Source organism: Lepus europaeus, chromosome 5 (genome assembly GCF_033115175.1).
Source record: "Lepus europaeus isolate LE1 chromosome 5, mLepTim1.pri, whole genome shotgun sequence".
Taxonomy (NCBI): domain Eukaryota; kingdom Metazoa; phylum Chordata; class Mammalia; order Lagomorpha; family Leporidae; genus Lepus; species Lepus europaeus.
In genome coordinates, this window is record NC_084831.1 from 1,709,771 (window position 1) to 1,724,912 (window position 15,142).

Here is a 15,142-nt window from a genome sequence, read left to right on the forward strand (position 1 = left end):
CAGCGGCTGCGGCTTTGCTCACCGCTTTATGCCCAGGAGGACTGGCCACGGCTCACCCGGAACCTGGAGGCTGCGCAGGGTGCCCGAGCGCAGGAGACCGGCTCCAGCGTATCAGGAGCAGCCTGGGGGGAGCAGCCTCAGGGCCCCAGGCCTGGGTCAGACCCCCGCCCGTTCTAGGACGGGAGCAACGCAGGGCCGAGCCCCTCCTAGGGGAAGTGGCTGCTTCTCCCCCTGTAGCTCCTCCTCCTCCTGGCCAGGTGTCCGCTTGTCACCGAGGGCCACTACAGGTGGCACACCTGCCTGCCGCGCCTACCTGTGCCCCGCGTGGCACTCGTCGCTCGTTCTCGCACCGCAGCCCCATCCTCTCTAAGGCCCAGGAGACCCTGTTGACCTGGCTCAGGGCGCCTGCAGACGTCCACGGCCGGCACTTCTGCAAGACAGACAGGCGGCAGGGCAGGGCCGAGGGGCGGGTGCGTGCACAGGGTGCAGGGTGACGCCGGCTTGGGCTGCGGGCAGCAGGCAGTGGGGCAGAAGCCGACAGCTGCCTCCATGGGGCACGAGTGCCCGCCCCCGGCTGAGCTTGGCCCCCTGGGCGGGCGGCCTCGGCGCAGCCGTCCTCACACGTTTCCATAGAGTCCCAGTGCCCACCTGCCTCTCCCAGGCGGCACCACAGAGCCGTGGGGTGCAGCCTGGGACCCCCGGGGGCCCTGTGCCGTCCGGTCTGGGGCCAGGCTGCTCTCTGCCACCCCACGTGGGTGCAGGTGGGGCTCTGGGACCTGTAGACGCACGCCTGGCGGCCGAGTGGGGGCTCCGGGGGCGCAGCCCTCCAGCGCGAGGTGTGGAAAGTTCCACGTGGCCCTGGCTTGGGGCTGGGCGAGGCTGTGGCTCTGCGGGGTGAGCGCAGAGGGTGCTATGTGCAGATCTGCGCAAGCACAAGTCGAATCTTGTCGGCATTTCCATCCGTTTAATCACAGACTCCGGGAGAGATTGTGGGAAATACCAGCGGGACGGAGGTCTCCCGCGAGCGAGCTCACTAGCAGGAGCGGCCATCACCGAGCTGAGGCCCGGCTGCTGTCAGCCCCTCACCCGGCGTGGGGGTGGGACCCAAGTCTGGACTTGCCTGTGAGAGGATCAGGGAGTTTGTGGCACTCTCGTCCTTAAAAAACCAAGAGCCTGGCCACGGGGCTCTCTGGGCAGCCGGGGACCCTGGAGGGCAGGGGCGGGGAGGAGCCTGGCACCCTGGGTGGGCGCCGGGCAGACCCCAGGGCCGGGTCTCGGCATCGCTGTGCGTGATGCGCATCCCTGCTGCTCCCTGGCTCCCGCCCTGTCGGGTGCAGCCGGGGCAGTGAGCTGGTGGGGCCCCGGGGCGTGGGGCCCGGGAGGGACTGGCAGAGCATCCCTCCCTCCCTCCCTCCCTCCCCTTCGGATCCTGACTGTGGACCTGGAAGGATGCCACTGCGGGCCCCAATCACTCTGTCGTCCCCACGGAAGGCCGGGGTGGAGCCGGGGCTCAAACCCAGGTCCTCTGACCCCCAGCTAAGCCCAGAGCCTGCCACAGCCGCCACCCTCGGGAGCTTGCCCACCAGAGAAGGGGGCCGAGCCGGCCGCAGACGGGGGAGGGCAGCTGGGCCGGCTTCTCGTGTGCTAGGAGCAGGCTTTGGATGGAGTGGGGGTGAGAGAGTGGGGGAGCAGAAGGCCAGGCCGGCCACAGGTGGCGGGGGCCGACAGCAGGGCCGGCCCTGCAGGAGGCGGGCGCGGGCACCCTGTCTGTTGGAGCAGAGAACTGCACTGCCCACCTGCGGGGCCGGACACGGTGGGCGCAGGGACGGGGAGGGGGGCGCGAAGCCCCAGGCGTGGTTCACAGCTTCCTGACCCGCAGCTCAGGGGAGGGTCTGCGCAGTGTGCAAGGAGGTGGGGCGGGGGTGCAGGCTGCAGTGGCGACGGGCGGGCGGGAGAGCACCATAGGATCTGGAGGCTGCTGTGCTGTGGGGTGGGGTGGGGGTGGCCCTTGGCACCTGCACTGCACCACAGAGTTTGGTGCTGGTTTGTGGAGCAAGTTAGGGAGAAGGTGCAGGAAGAGGCGGGGGTCTGGGGGTCGCCGGCTGCTGCGCCAGCTGGGGCAGGAGGCCCAGGGGCCCGGGGGCTTCGTCCTCTCTGGATGGGGTCGGGTAGGAGACATGCGATGCAGAGGCTGGAAGCTCTCCCCACGCCCGCCCCTACCCCTGCCCAAGGCCGGGGGGCCCAGCGGGGCCCATGCCACCCTCTGGCTTCCTGGCTCCCCTTCGCGCCTTGCCGCCCTCCTTGGGTTGCACCCAGGAGCCCTGCATACACATGCAGGCACATGTGGGCGCCGCGGGCCGGGCGTGTCCTAATTAGCCCGCTATCTTGGAGTTCTGTTGAAAACAAAACAAACCAAAAAAGTCCTGGTTTTGCCCGGGTTCCTCCCTGCTGCCGAGTGGATCTCAGCTTGGCTTCCAGGCGACCCTGCCGAGGCCTCCGCCGCCAGGCTGGCCGCACCCAGGCCCCGGGTCCCCCCCATCCCCGTGCAGAGGCCTGGCCCGAGGCAGGGCTGGAACGGCAGTTTCTGGGGGCAGAGTCCTCGGACCCCGTGCAAGCCACCCTCGCTCCCTAAGCCGCGGGGTCTGCGTCATCGGCTGGGGGCACAGCAGGCACCGTGACCGCAGACAGGGTGAGCATGTCCAGGGTGGCCCTGGGGACGAGAGGACGAGGGGAGGCGTGGCCAGGAGGCCAGGCCAGCCTTCCAGCCTGGCTGTGTCCCTGCGAGCGGGGACCAGCAGGAGTGGGTGGTGTCAGCCTGAGGGTCGCACGCTGGGCGGCTCTGCTGGGCCCTGCTGGGCCCGGGGTGCTGCGAGCAGTGGACGTCTCCCACGTCTCGCTAGAGCCCTGCGTGAGGCCTGCCTGCTGCCCGCAGGTCCTACCTGCACCTCTGAGTCCCTGGCTCCTTCAGGTCCCTGAGAAATGGGGGCAAGTTCAAATGTGAAGCTCTTTGCCAGCACTGCCCCCATCCCCGGCCGCCGGCCACCCTTGGGGATGGAGCCGGGGTGCGGGGTGGGGGCCTCTGCTCTCACCTGCCACCCTCACCTGAGAGACCTGCTGTGGACAAGCCCCAAAGCCAGGGCCAGAGGGGGCTCGGAGGCATCCAGGAAGGGGGAAAGCCCACCCCGTCGGGCTAGCCCAGGACCCCAACCCACAGCAGGGAAGACCCTTCCAAGGTCTCGTCGCCTGGAAGAGAGAGACTCCGGTGGGCAGGATGCTCCCTGGGCCGGGGATGGAGGGACTGACTCACGGCTGAGTGACCACCGCCCATACACCACCTCCAGCGTCCATCCGTTCATTCGCCCGTCCACTTGCTCATCCACCTGCTGGTTGTCCCAGTCAGCAAAGCCACTGAGGTCCACCCTGGACCCAGAATGCTGAGGGAGGGTCCGGCCCGGCGCCATCCACCAAGAGTGGCAGCCATAGGTGCACCAGCGTTTGGGGAGCCACAGGGGAGATGAGAGACTGGGCGGAGGCGAATCCTTGGTCCATCCCCCGCTCCCACGCACCACGCTCCCTATGCCCAGCTGTCTCCCAGGCTGTGCGCCCCCGTGGCCAGCGGCTACAGAACCAGACCCCAGGATGGCCCGGGTCCTTGGAGGACTCGCAGTCCAGCTGGGGGTGGGTGGGGCAGAAACTACAGGAGGCACAGAGCTATGTCCCTGGAGAGCTTGGGCCGTGTGTGGCCAGGCCTGGGTCCTTGGAGCCCTGACCTCTGAGCCAAGCTGGGTGGTCGACAGGGGTCCTGATGAGACCAGGGCGGGGGCTTCCGGGCAGGGGTACGGGGCTGGGGTCAGAAGCAGATCCCCAGGACCTGGGTAGCCTTGTGGGTTGTGGTGAGGGGTCAGGTCTGGGGGCCCTGGGCAGGGCCTGAGCCTGTGTCACCCCTGGCACCCCTCGTCCCCACACTGTGCTGTGGTAGTGGCATGAGGGTGTTCCCCTCCTGGGCCGGGTGCTAGGGTCCCCCAGGCCCAGACTCCCCAAGGACAGGAGGCTCGTGCTGCGAAGTCTTTCTCCGCGGGGGGCAGCTGTCACCATGACCCATGACCCCTCGCAGCCCAGGAAAGGTGAGGCCCAGCCCTCCCGCGGCGGCTTTTCCCGCCTGCCACGGTGAGATCCTCAGCCTGTTCCTGGCACACGAGTGTGCAGCCGGCACCGGTCACCTCTAGAACATCTTCCTCACCCCCCAGAGGAGCCTGGACCCCAGCTTGCCCTCCGCCGGGCGTCTTGTGTCGTGGCCTTGGCTGACCGAGCGTGAGGTGGGCAGGGTCCGTCCGCGGTGTAGTGGGGGTCAGCGCCTGTCCCCTCTTACGGCTGGGCCGTCCTCACATGGGGGCGCCGCCCCCTGCTGCGTGGTCCTCCCCAGGGGCTGTCCTGCCTGCACCTGGTCTCTGGACCCCTGAGGTGGACACGCAGCGGGGCCTGTGCGCTGCAGGCAGGCTGAGCTGGAGGGACTCGGGTCACCAAGCCCCCTGGACGGAGGAGGACGAGCGCTCCAGGGACCGGAGCCGCCCAGGCCCCTGGGGCATGTGCTCTTCTCTCTTTTGGTCTGGAAGAGACGGGCAGGTGGAAGGGGAGGAGCAGGGTCCTGAGGCCTCTCTGAAGAGGGGTGCAGGGTGGAGGGACCCCACTTGCTGCTGACCGTCCTGGGGTGCCAGGCTCACTGCCCAGCTGACCCCTGTCCCCTGCGTCCCCGTGGGAGCTGCAGTAATAGCACCTGGGAAAGTGCCCTTCTGCTCTGGGCCTCAGTTTCCATCTCTGTAAAATGGGCAGAGCACTAGATGAGTGTCTGCACCCAAGCTTTCTGTGTCCTGCAAACCCCAGCCGCCGTCTCAGAGCAACCGGATTTGGAAGGAGGTCTCACAGGTGACCTCTGGGGGAGATCTGCTCCTTCCAAGGTCAGAGAGACCCACGAGGGGCCGACCCTGGCTCCTGTGGCCGGCCCTCCCCCCAGCTGTGGGGCAGGCTGGCCTTTGGGGGCCCAGGGGACACAAGCACACCAATCCTGTCCTTGGGCCTGTGACCCGGGGAGGGGCTGGGCTGCAGGACCCTACCTGGGACAGAAAGCAGAGGACTCTGCCCACAGGGCTCCTGGGGGGGGCTGATGGAGGTGAGGCTGAAACGGATGCTTCAGCTCGGTCACTGCCACACAGCCCCCACCCTGCCCCGCCCCCCAGGACCGCCCGGGGACCCCATGTGCAGAACCTGCACCCCGGGGCCACCTTTGCCCCGCCTCGCTGCCTGGCTCCTGGGGCCTGGGGGCTCCCCGTCTGGGAGATGAGGAAGTCTGACCCCAGTGCTGGCCCTGGGGGCTGCAGTGGAGCCCGTGGGGGCGCCAGGGGCTGGGCACTCCCCGCCGGACAGTGCCCCCCAGGTGTGCGGGCTCCGTCCCGCCCGGTCCGACTAGGTGGCTCTCCCGAAACCCTGGCACGCGGGAGGCAGGCGCAGAGGGGAGTGAGGTGAATATGTCAGTTTATCCCGACGCAAGTAGCGGCCTGTTGGGGTGGGGGGGCCCCAGGAAATATCTGGGACGGCTGGTGCCGGCTGGCCCTTTAAGGCTCCTGTAACAGGACACCTCCCGGGCCAGGACAGCCTGACTGTGTGTCTGCTCCCCTCCCCTGCTCCCCTCCCCACGCCAGGCCCAGTTCAGTCTGCTCGGCAGCACCATGGACCAGATGAGCAGCCGCGGGGCCGCCGCCAGCCCCTACACCCCGGAGCACACCGCCAGCGTGCCCACCCACTCGCCCTACGCGCAGCCCAGCTCCACCTTCGACACCATGTCGCCCGCGCCCATCATCCCCTCCAACACCGACTACCCCGGCCCCCACCACTTCGAGGTCACCTTCCAGCAGTCCAGCACAGCCAAGTCGGCCACCTGGACGGTGAGTGCCGCCCCCTGGGCTCACGGGAGGCGTGTCGCCGGGCGGAGCTGGGTCCCGGGGCTGGGCTGTCGGGTGGACTCGTGGCCAGAGGCGGCCAGCCTCCCTGCGGGGCCCGGAGACGACAGATGTGGCACCATGGGTGGGGGCACGCGGCAGCCCCAAGGCTCTCGGCCGGCTTCCCTGCACCTGGAGTCACTTTAGGCTGGCTTGGGGGCGGCACAGGGGCCACCTCCTCCAGGCTGCAAGGCGCAGCCGCTGGCTGGTGGGTCTGGCTCTGCCCACCGGGCATCCGTGGTGTCACTCCCAGCGCGGCCACAGCACGGAGGACGCAGGCCTCGCAGTGCCGCTCCTGGGAGGAGTCTGGCCGGTGGTCGGGGTTTGGCCAGACCTCCTCCACGCGCGCCCACGGCCGGCCGAGAGTGCCCTGAGCTTGGTTCGCTCTAGAAACCGCTCGTTCCTGTTTCGCAGCCCAGGAAATCGAGGCACGGGGAGGGGCAGTGCCTGCTCCCAGCTCTGCAGACGCAGTAGCCAAGGATGCCGGAGTGAGCCCGCGGCTGCGCCCCAGCCTCCGAGCCACGCAGCCTGTCCTGGGCTGGGAGACAAGGGGCTGCTGGGGGTGGGGGCCAGCGTGCGGCTGCAGGGCGCCCCGCAGGGGGCACAGGACAGCGCTGGGTGGGAGGGGCAGCGCCAGGGGCCCTCAGAGTCCCTTTGCCCCTCCAAGATTGAGCACTGCCTGGCTCGCTGCAGTGGCCGCGCTGTGGTTCCTGGGCAGCGCCCCTGCCTCCTCCTGGGCAGAGCTGGGGGCTGACCCCAGCCCCACCTGGAAGCAGGATCTGTGCAGGGGGCCCCCACATCAGGAGCACTGAGCAGGAGCCCCCCAGGCTCTTCCTCTTTAAGAGCTGGGTCCAGGGGGTGAGGCGGGGGCAGTGCAGAAGGCAGGGCGGAGCCCAGGTTAGTCCAGGTCGTGTTGTGCAGGTGGCCGCCAGGCCTGGGGTCTGGGGTCTGAGGTCTGGGTCCAGTCATTTCCGGTTCTTGCTCTGGCGTGGCTCCCCTCTCCTCCCCGCCCCGTGACTGGCCCACAGTCAAGTGAAGGTGGAGCCCGGGTTCCTGGGGCTCTGGTGGGGCGATCCTGACGCCCGGTCCAGGGCTCCCAGCTCTGTCCCTGACCAGGTGTGCAGACCCGACCCCAAGCCCTGGCTCCTGCAGCTGTCACTACCGAGTCCACACTCCTGGCCATAGGGCGGCGACAGGAGGAGGCCGAGCCTGTGCCGTCCGCGGTGCGGAGCTGAGCCGCGGCAGGACCCCGGGCCGTCTTCATTATCGTGGCGGGTGTGTGTGTGTGTGTGTGTGGCAGAGCCGGGTCCTCCCGAGAGACGGCGGCGGCCGCAGCTGCCCTGGGCTCTCTTGGTTCTCAGTTCTCCATGGGGCCAGGGGCCAGGGCCATCCCCCCGCTCCACTTTGAGGTCTGGCTGGGTGGCCTGGAGCTGGACCAGGAAGCCCCTGGGGCGTCGTAACGGGAGGCTCACTGCCCCCTGCTCCGTGTTCAGACCGTGTGTCCCCTAAGTCCGCTCCACTCCAGGGCGGAGGCAGGTCCCTCCCACAGGGGCCTTCCCCTCTGCGCTGCCGAGGGTTTTGGAGGGCGCCCTCCTTGGAGACGGCAGGCAGGGGCCCGGGCAGTGGCTGAGGATGCTGTGGGGTGGCTGCTGTGCCTGGGCGCTTGGGGGCGCCTCGGGCAGTCCGAGCCGGTCCCCAGAGGTGAGAGCCGCCCCCCTCCGCGGCTGGCTGCCTCGCTCCCCCGCCCCGCTCCCCCCCCCCCCGCCAGGTGAGCCACGCGAGGGGCAGGGGAAGCTCTGACCTGTTGGCCGCCTGCAGTCTCCCTGCAGCCAGGATGCTGCTGCCTGCGCCACGCCCCCTCCCCAGCCCTGTCCCCGCGGGGGTGGAGGTGGCACCGACATCGTTAATGAGATTTTTGGCACCTCAGCTCTCTGGGCACAGACCCCTGGGGGCTGCTTTCCCGGCCCAGGGAGGGGCCGGCGGCTGCTGGGGTCCAGCCTCGCAGGCGCTGCCCGGGCTTGCTGTCCTGGCTCGCTGCACGGCCTCAGCACCGGGTCGCACGCCGCCCGCCACGCCACCGGCTGGTAACTGCTGGATAACTCGTATTTTTCTCAGTGCGAGTCCACACTGACCGCTGGCTTCCTCTTCTGCCGGTCGGGGAGGAGCCCCTCACCACACCTGATTGGCCACAGCTAACGCCTTCACCACACCAGATTGGCCACGGCTAACGCCTTCACCACACCTGATTGGCCATGGCTGCCAGCACGGCCCTCGGCCTCTGCTTCACTGAGGTCCCCTGTGGGCCATCTGCCACGTGTGTGCGTGGGAGACGACATAGGCACGCCACACGCGTGCACACACACGGACATGTAGGTGCACCTGTGTATGGGATGCACATGGTAGACACCCCTCACACATGCACACGTGGTCATGGGTGTGTACAGGATGCACACACCTATACACACAAGGCACCCCGTACATGCACACATGTGGACACACAGGTACACGTGTGTACCTGATGTACACATATACACACAGCACCCCATACACGCACATATAGGGACATACAGGCACACGTGTGCTCCTAATGTGCACACGGTACCCACACATGTACACACACAGACACATGTGTGTACCTGATGCACACACAAGGCGCCCCTCACGCCTGCACACACACAGCGCAGACAGACATGCAAGCACACATGCGGGTCTCCCTGGTCGCAGTCCCACAAAGACCGGGGGCGGGGAGAGGTGGGCGTGGACCCGAGAGGACAGCCAAGGCCAGCAACAGCCAGGCCAGCGTGGCAGGAGGAGCTCCAGGGGCCGGGTGGTGTCCAGCTGCCTGCTGGGGTCTGGGTCTCCCCGACTGTGACCTCGCTGCTGCTTCTCCACCCTTGATGTGCCCCTCTGTGGGGACGCACGAGCTGGCCTGCAGCCTGGGAAGCGGCTGGCCGAGGCGGGCCCTGTTCCTGGACCCGCTGGGGATCTGGGGAGAGACCATGGTCGTGAGCGAGGGCCTGGCAGGCACCAGGGACGCCGATGTGTGGTGGACAGGTGGAGATGGCAGAGGACGGTGAGAAGCCATTGTTGGGGCCAGAGCCCTTGAGGGCGACTCTTGTCCCGGGAGCCCCCCACTGATTGGCAGCGATGTGGAGGGCAGGTCCCAGGGTCCCTGAGCGTTGGGGACGGACAGGAGCGGTACCCTGTACCCGTCGCAGCAGCCTAGTCGGAAGGGCCCCCGTGCGTGCAGCCCCACTCCTCCCCTTCCTGCCCCCCACGCTGGCTTGCCAAGGAAGACAGCAGTCCTCGGTGTGTGGCAGCCCCGTGGACAGGGCTCTGAGAAGGGCACCTGGCCCGGCGTGGTGTCCGTGGACCCCTGGGGCAGTCTGAGTGCCTGGGGGACCAGAGCCACGATGGCGGTGGCCGGGACGCAGCACCCGGGGACCCCCAGATTTACCTGTGTGTGTCGCTCCCGGGGCCGAGCTGGCCCCACGTGGGCGGGCGGAGACACGGCCCAGGGAGGGAGTCCTGGGGAGAAGGTGGCTGACTCAGTGCCGCGGATTCGGGAGCCGAGTTTCCAGGCCCTGGTAGCAGCGGAGGTGTCCCAACACGATCGCCGTATCAGTTGCGTGAGCCTCCAAGTTTATGGAATGCATAAGCGGAATTAATATCTTTTACTGGCACCAGGAGCAATTATGTGTGTTTGAAGCCGAGGGAAGAGGCCTAACTGTGTTTATTGTGGAGCTGAGGCATGGATTATTGGGGGAAATTGCTCACGTCGTGCGCGGCCCTGGCCGCAGTCAGCGCTCGCGGCCCAACACACGGTTGTGTGTTCTCTCCCCGCCTCCCCGGCAGCCGGAGGAGCCCTTGGCCCTGGACGGCAGAACTCCGCCTGGGAGGCCCGGCTCAAGCCCCTGGGGCCTGGCTGAGCTTGGATGCAGGCAGGCTGCTCCCAGGACCCAGAGGGGGCCCGCCAGCCCGCATGGCCTGGTTCTCGTGGGGGCAGGGCCCTGTGCCTGCTGCTGTGGGCGTGGCCTGGGCCTTGCTTGCAACAGGGCAGGTCCAGGAGCTGGGGCCTGCGTGTCTACGAATGGTGGAGTCCATGGTCACTTCCGCAGAGCCCTGTGCTGTGCGGTGGCCCGGCCAGGACACTGTCCCCACCCATTCCGTTCGTGGGCGATGACACCAAGCCTCCAAGCAGGCAGGGCACCTCGCCTGACCCTGGCTTTGCCCGCACAGCTTGTGTGCAGCCTGTGCACCCTTGGCTCTGTCCTGAAGGTAGCTCTGTCCCCCACACACTGCTCCCAGTTCCGGGGGCACAGGTCACTGCGTCCCTCAGGGGCCCCAGGTGGACCAATGATAAGGAGGGACCAACGTCCTCTCGGGAGGAGCTGGGACCCAGCCCACCCCGTCCCATGGTTGGTGGCAGGCTCCGCCCACGTTCTGTGGACAGATGCTTCTCCCGGACGCTGCCCCAGCACATGTTCGCCTGCCGGGCCTGGCCGGGCCCCACGGCACCCCGATTCCACCAGCAGGGGCAGGCCGGCCCGCGCTTGTCCGGAGCGGACCCTGAGCTGGAGCTGGGCGGGTCCTGGGTGGCCGAGGCTGTGCGGGGCGCGGCTCTTGGAGGACGCACAGCTGGAGTTTGCTTCCCGGCCGGAAGTCGGCTGTGAAGGGAACCACTGTCAGATCCCAAAGGTAGAGGCCAAACGCTGGGAGCGTGGGCGCCCGGACTCCGTGGTCCGGTCTGTGGCCCTGCTGGCCGAGTGCTGCCCGGGTGGGTACCAGGAGCCACTCCTGCCTCCAGGGCCAAGAAGCTTGGGTGGAGGGAGCGGGGAGTCACAGGGGATCAGAGCCCCTCCCCCCACACCGCAGGTCCAGGGAGACCCGGGCCTGGGGTCCTGGCCGAGGCTGGCGTTCACAAGCTTGTAGGCGTGAGGGGGCCGCAGCGGCTGGGAGTGGGCGGTGTGCCGGTGGGCTTTTCCCGTGGCGTCAGGGGCCCCTGGGGACGCCCCCTCCACTCTGTGCCTTGGTGTCCTTGTGTGCAGGGTGGGCCCAGCCCGCACCTGCTGGGCCCCAGGGGAGAACAAAGCGAGTGATGCCGAGGCCACACTCAGCCCTCAGGGCCTGGTACCTGCAGGTGCAGGGCTGGGGTGGGGGGGTCTCCGAGCTCCAGAGGCCGAATGCTCCCCGCCCCAGGGGGCGTCCCTGAGTATTTAAACTCAGGCTGCAGCCAGCCATCGCCGTAAGTGCAAGTGGCCGCTCCACACCGGTCCTCAGCTCACCCCCTCTCCCTCAGCGGCGGAGCCCCGGGGCTGCCCCCAGGAAGTGCTGGGCCACTGATGCCCACTGACACCTGGCCAGCCTCCGTGTGCAGCGGCACGGCAGAGGGCAGTGGGCACCGCTGGCCCCAGGGAACCCTTCCGGTCACCACGGCCAGCGGCACCCGGCCAGCTCCAGGGGCCTGGGTTAACCCCGCCTTCTTGCTGAAGCTACACGGGGTGAGGTAGCGGGGGCAGCACCCCTGCCGCCAAGGGGGCCTTCCTTGTAGTGAGGAGGGGTGGGCCAGCGAGCAGCTTCCCGCTCTGCCCGTGTCTGGCTCCGCGCCCTGCTCACTGGGCCCTGTGAGGCCATGAGAGGCCAGCCAGGGGCTGCGCACCACGGCTGCCTTCCCCGGGCAGCCAGGGCAGACGGGCGGGGCTGTGCCGCTGGCAGAGTGGGAAACCAGGTTGGGGGGCAGAGGCTCCGTGTTTGGACCCAGCTGGAGGGGCACAGGTTGAGCACACGCTATGGACACGGCTGCTGCGTGCCTGTGTGTGTGTACATGTGTGTGTGTGGCCTGTCCTCGATGCTGGCCAGGGTAGCTGCTGGCAGGAGGTCCAGGGCTCCCAGCTGGCCAGCCTGACTCCCTAGGACCCACAATGCTGCCCCAAGTGCCCCAGGTGGGGCCCCTCCTCCTGCTCGGAGGCTCTGCCCTGGGCTGGGGGCTGAGCGAGTGGCCACAGCACGTGCCGGCCACCTGCTGGGGACGGGCTCTGGGAGGGGCCTGAGACACGGGTTTTTCACACAGCATCAGGGTGGCAGAGTGGGGCCGGAGCCGTCCGGGCTGGCCGCCCCCACCCTCCCCACCAGACGGCTGTGCTCGTCTCTGTCTCTGGTTCCAGGGGAGCCCCCTCCCCAGCAGGACGGGGGGTCAGACCCTGCCCTGGTCCCCGTGGTGCCCCGACCCTCGCATTGGGCTGTAGGCCTCGCGGAGCTCACAGGTGCTTCAGGGGTCCTTCTGGACCGCGACCTCAGGACCCCTGGACGGTGACAGGGACTGGGAGGTCTGGTGACACAGGAAAAACCCACACAAAGCTCAGTCTCTGCTCTCAGCCCCGGCACGGGAGGGCCCGTGACCCAGGAGGAAGGGGCTCCCAGCCAGCACTGTCCTGCCCGGCGTCGCCAGCTGGGTCCTCCCACCCAGTAACAGATCCCACGGGCCGGGGGCTAGGACCCTGAGGCTGGCGATCCCGCCCCCTCCACATGCCAATCACAAGCCCCTGGTGGGTGTCCCTGTGCTGGAGCCCGGGGCCCCACCTTCTCCCGGGTCCCGTTAACGTGCTGGAGTGGCCCAGGGCACTGAGAAGCTCCGACGTCCCCTGGCCACTCTTCCCGAGGAGGGTGCGGAGCGGCAGGCAGGCGGGGGCGGGGCCCTGATCCGGTCCTGTGGAATCACTGCCCCCTGGGGGTCCTGGCGCTGCGAGCCCCTCCCCTCTCATCCGGCCTTGGTCTTTCTGGCCAGCAGCTCCTTTGCCCCAAAAGATGCCCTCCTCCGTGAGGAGTCCAGGGATTTGGGGGTTCCCTGTCAGGAATGGGGTCTCTGTCTCCGAGCGCCACGTGGGCAGAGGGCCCTGGTCCCGGCTGCCCGCCCCGGCTCCACTGCAGCTCTCGAGGCGAAGCTCTGGTCGCTAAGACGGACTGGAGGCTGTGCCAGTGCCCAGCGGGGAGCAGAGGCGCCGGACAGCGGCCCAAGGGTGGTCCAGGCGCTGGGGCTCCACTGTGCCCTGTTCACAGGAGGGGGTCTCCCCGAAAACCCCTCTCCCCAGACTCCTCCCCTGTGCTCGCCTCCCAGCGGCCTGAGCCCCGCACCCGGCGCCTTGTGGGGCCCTCACTCGGCATAGGGCACAGCCCCCCCTGGGTCTGCCTCAGACCCTGCCTCCCTCCCCCTTCCTGGTGTTAGCCCAGGGCAGGCCACGGGAGGCCTCAGCTCAGCTGCGGCCGAGAGCAGCACTGGGAGCCGAGCAGCTTCGATCCCTGTAGCCTGGGGGTGGTCCCTTTGCTCCTGAGCCTCGGCCGAAGAGGGGGTGCACCCAGTGTCTCCCACTGTCTCCCAGGGTGGCTCACCTGTTTGGGGCCTGGCTGGAGGTCCTGGTGAGCCGGCTGCTCCACGCTGAGGGTGCCCCTGCTCGCTCAGGCCCGCCTCTCCCCAGAGTGATTCCTAGCCCCCAGCGTCCAACTCCTGCCCCGGCGCCAGCGGGGGTCTCGTGGGGAGTACAGCGACCCTTGGCTGGGCCAGGCCCTGGCTTGGCCTGGGAGGCCCCTGGAGCCCCAGACTCCCAGGCTGCGGGCTGTGGACGCCCCTGTGCCCGGACCTTTGCAGCCTGTCACAGCGGGAGTGCCAGTACTGCCCCAGGCTGGGGGTTTTTCCGAGGCAGGGACCCTCCCTCCCTCCTGTCCTGCCAGGACCCCCTCGACACCTGCCGGAGCCCCTTCCCCTATGCAGCTCGGTGCCAAAAGGTGTGTGAGGATGGCGGGAGATGGGGGCTTCGGGGCTGGTGTCACGCGGGGTGAAGGGGACCCAGCAGGGCCGGCATCCAGGGGCTGCTGACCTGAGTTCGGGGGCCTGGAGCCCACCCAGTTCACACCCAGTGTGCTGTGATCAGCCCTGGGAGCTGGGGGTGGTCCGTGGTTTGGGGGTGGTCCTCAAAGGGTCCGTAACCTGAGAAAGGGATGTGGCTCTGAACGCACACGCACACGCATGCACACGCATGCACGCAAGGTAGGTAACCGTGGCCGTACAAAAAATCGTGTAAAAAACTGAAGCCACACTGCAGGCCCGTCCCCAGCATCTGTTGTAACAGATTCACCCGAGCTGGTTAACGGTATTTGCGGTTTGCAAGAAGCTACATGTCCCGGGAAAATGACAGACAACTTATTATCACCCCTCCACTGTCCTCCTGCCCAAACCTGCCTGCGCCAGGCACCCAGCTGCTGGGGAGCGGGGAGCGGGCGCGAGGAAATCAACAGCCCCTGTGCCCGCCCCCCCCACCGCCCTCTCACCCGCCGCCCCCGCCCAGCCCTGCCCACCGGGGCTCCCAGCCAGGCCGGGTCCATCTTGGACCCCGTGGGGAGGAGAGCGGCAGCTGGGGGGGGGGGGCAGCACACGGGGTTTGGGCGAAGCGTTTGCGGCAGGCAGACGGAACACGCGCGTCCCAGGCAGGCAAGCCCAGGCGGCTGTGTGTCAACAGCCGAAGATAAATACGATTTTATCGGCTCCGAATCTGTTGAAACACATCCATCTAGCGGTCCGGGGAAGGAGGGGGCAGGCAGGAGCAGAGGGAGCGTCTCCCCGAGACCAGGGCGTCCTCTCCTGCCCGGCCCTCCCGGAGCCCAGAGACGGAGACGGAGCAGGAGAGGAGCCGGGGGGCGGGGGCTCCTGCCTCCCTGGGTTCACCTGTGTCAAAGTGACCTTTGACCTGATGCTGCCAGGGGCGCAGAAGCCACGGGCGGGTGACTCTGGCCAGGCTGGGCATCCCTGGCACAACCTGTCAGTGTGCGTGTCCCGAGGGCCACATGAGCACTGGGCTGGGGATCAGGGCCAGGTGAGCGGTGCAGAGTGGACCGGCGCTGCCCCTCCGATGCTCGCTGGGCTGGGACGTGGCGGCTCTGTGCGCCGGCCCTGAGCCTCAGGCGTCTGGCTGCCAGCTATGTGGGTTCCAGGAGAGCTCGTGGCCACCAGGCTCCCTTGGAGAAGGGTGTCCACCTTGCCCCCACACCCTCACAGCCCCAAGTAGGCAAGAGGACCGGGCCAGTAGAGGCGGGGGAGGGGAACACAGAACTGCAAGGAACGGCCGCAGGTCCGGGCTTCTCACTGTGCGTGCTCCTGA

At 68.3% G+C, this 15,142-nt stretch overlaps 1 protein-coding gene across 2 annotated transcripts in view; it reads left to right on the forward strand.

Moving 5' to 3' along the window:
• TP73 (tumor protein p73) overlaps positions 1-15,142 on the forward strand; it is a 37,149-nt gene that overhangs the window by 11,958 nt on the left and 10,049 nt on the right. For both annotated transcript variants that reach the window (XM_062193072.1, XM_062193071.1), the window contains exon 3: positions 5,697-5,939. In XM_062193072.1, the coding sequence (XP_062049056.1) occupies positions 5,697-5,939 (243 nt within the window). The remainder of the gene's footprint in view (positions 1-5,696; positions 5,940-15,142) is intronic.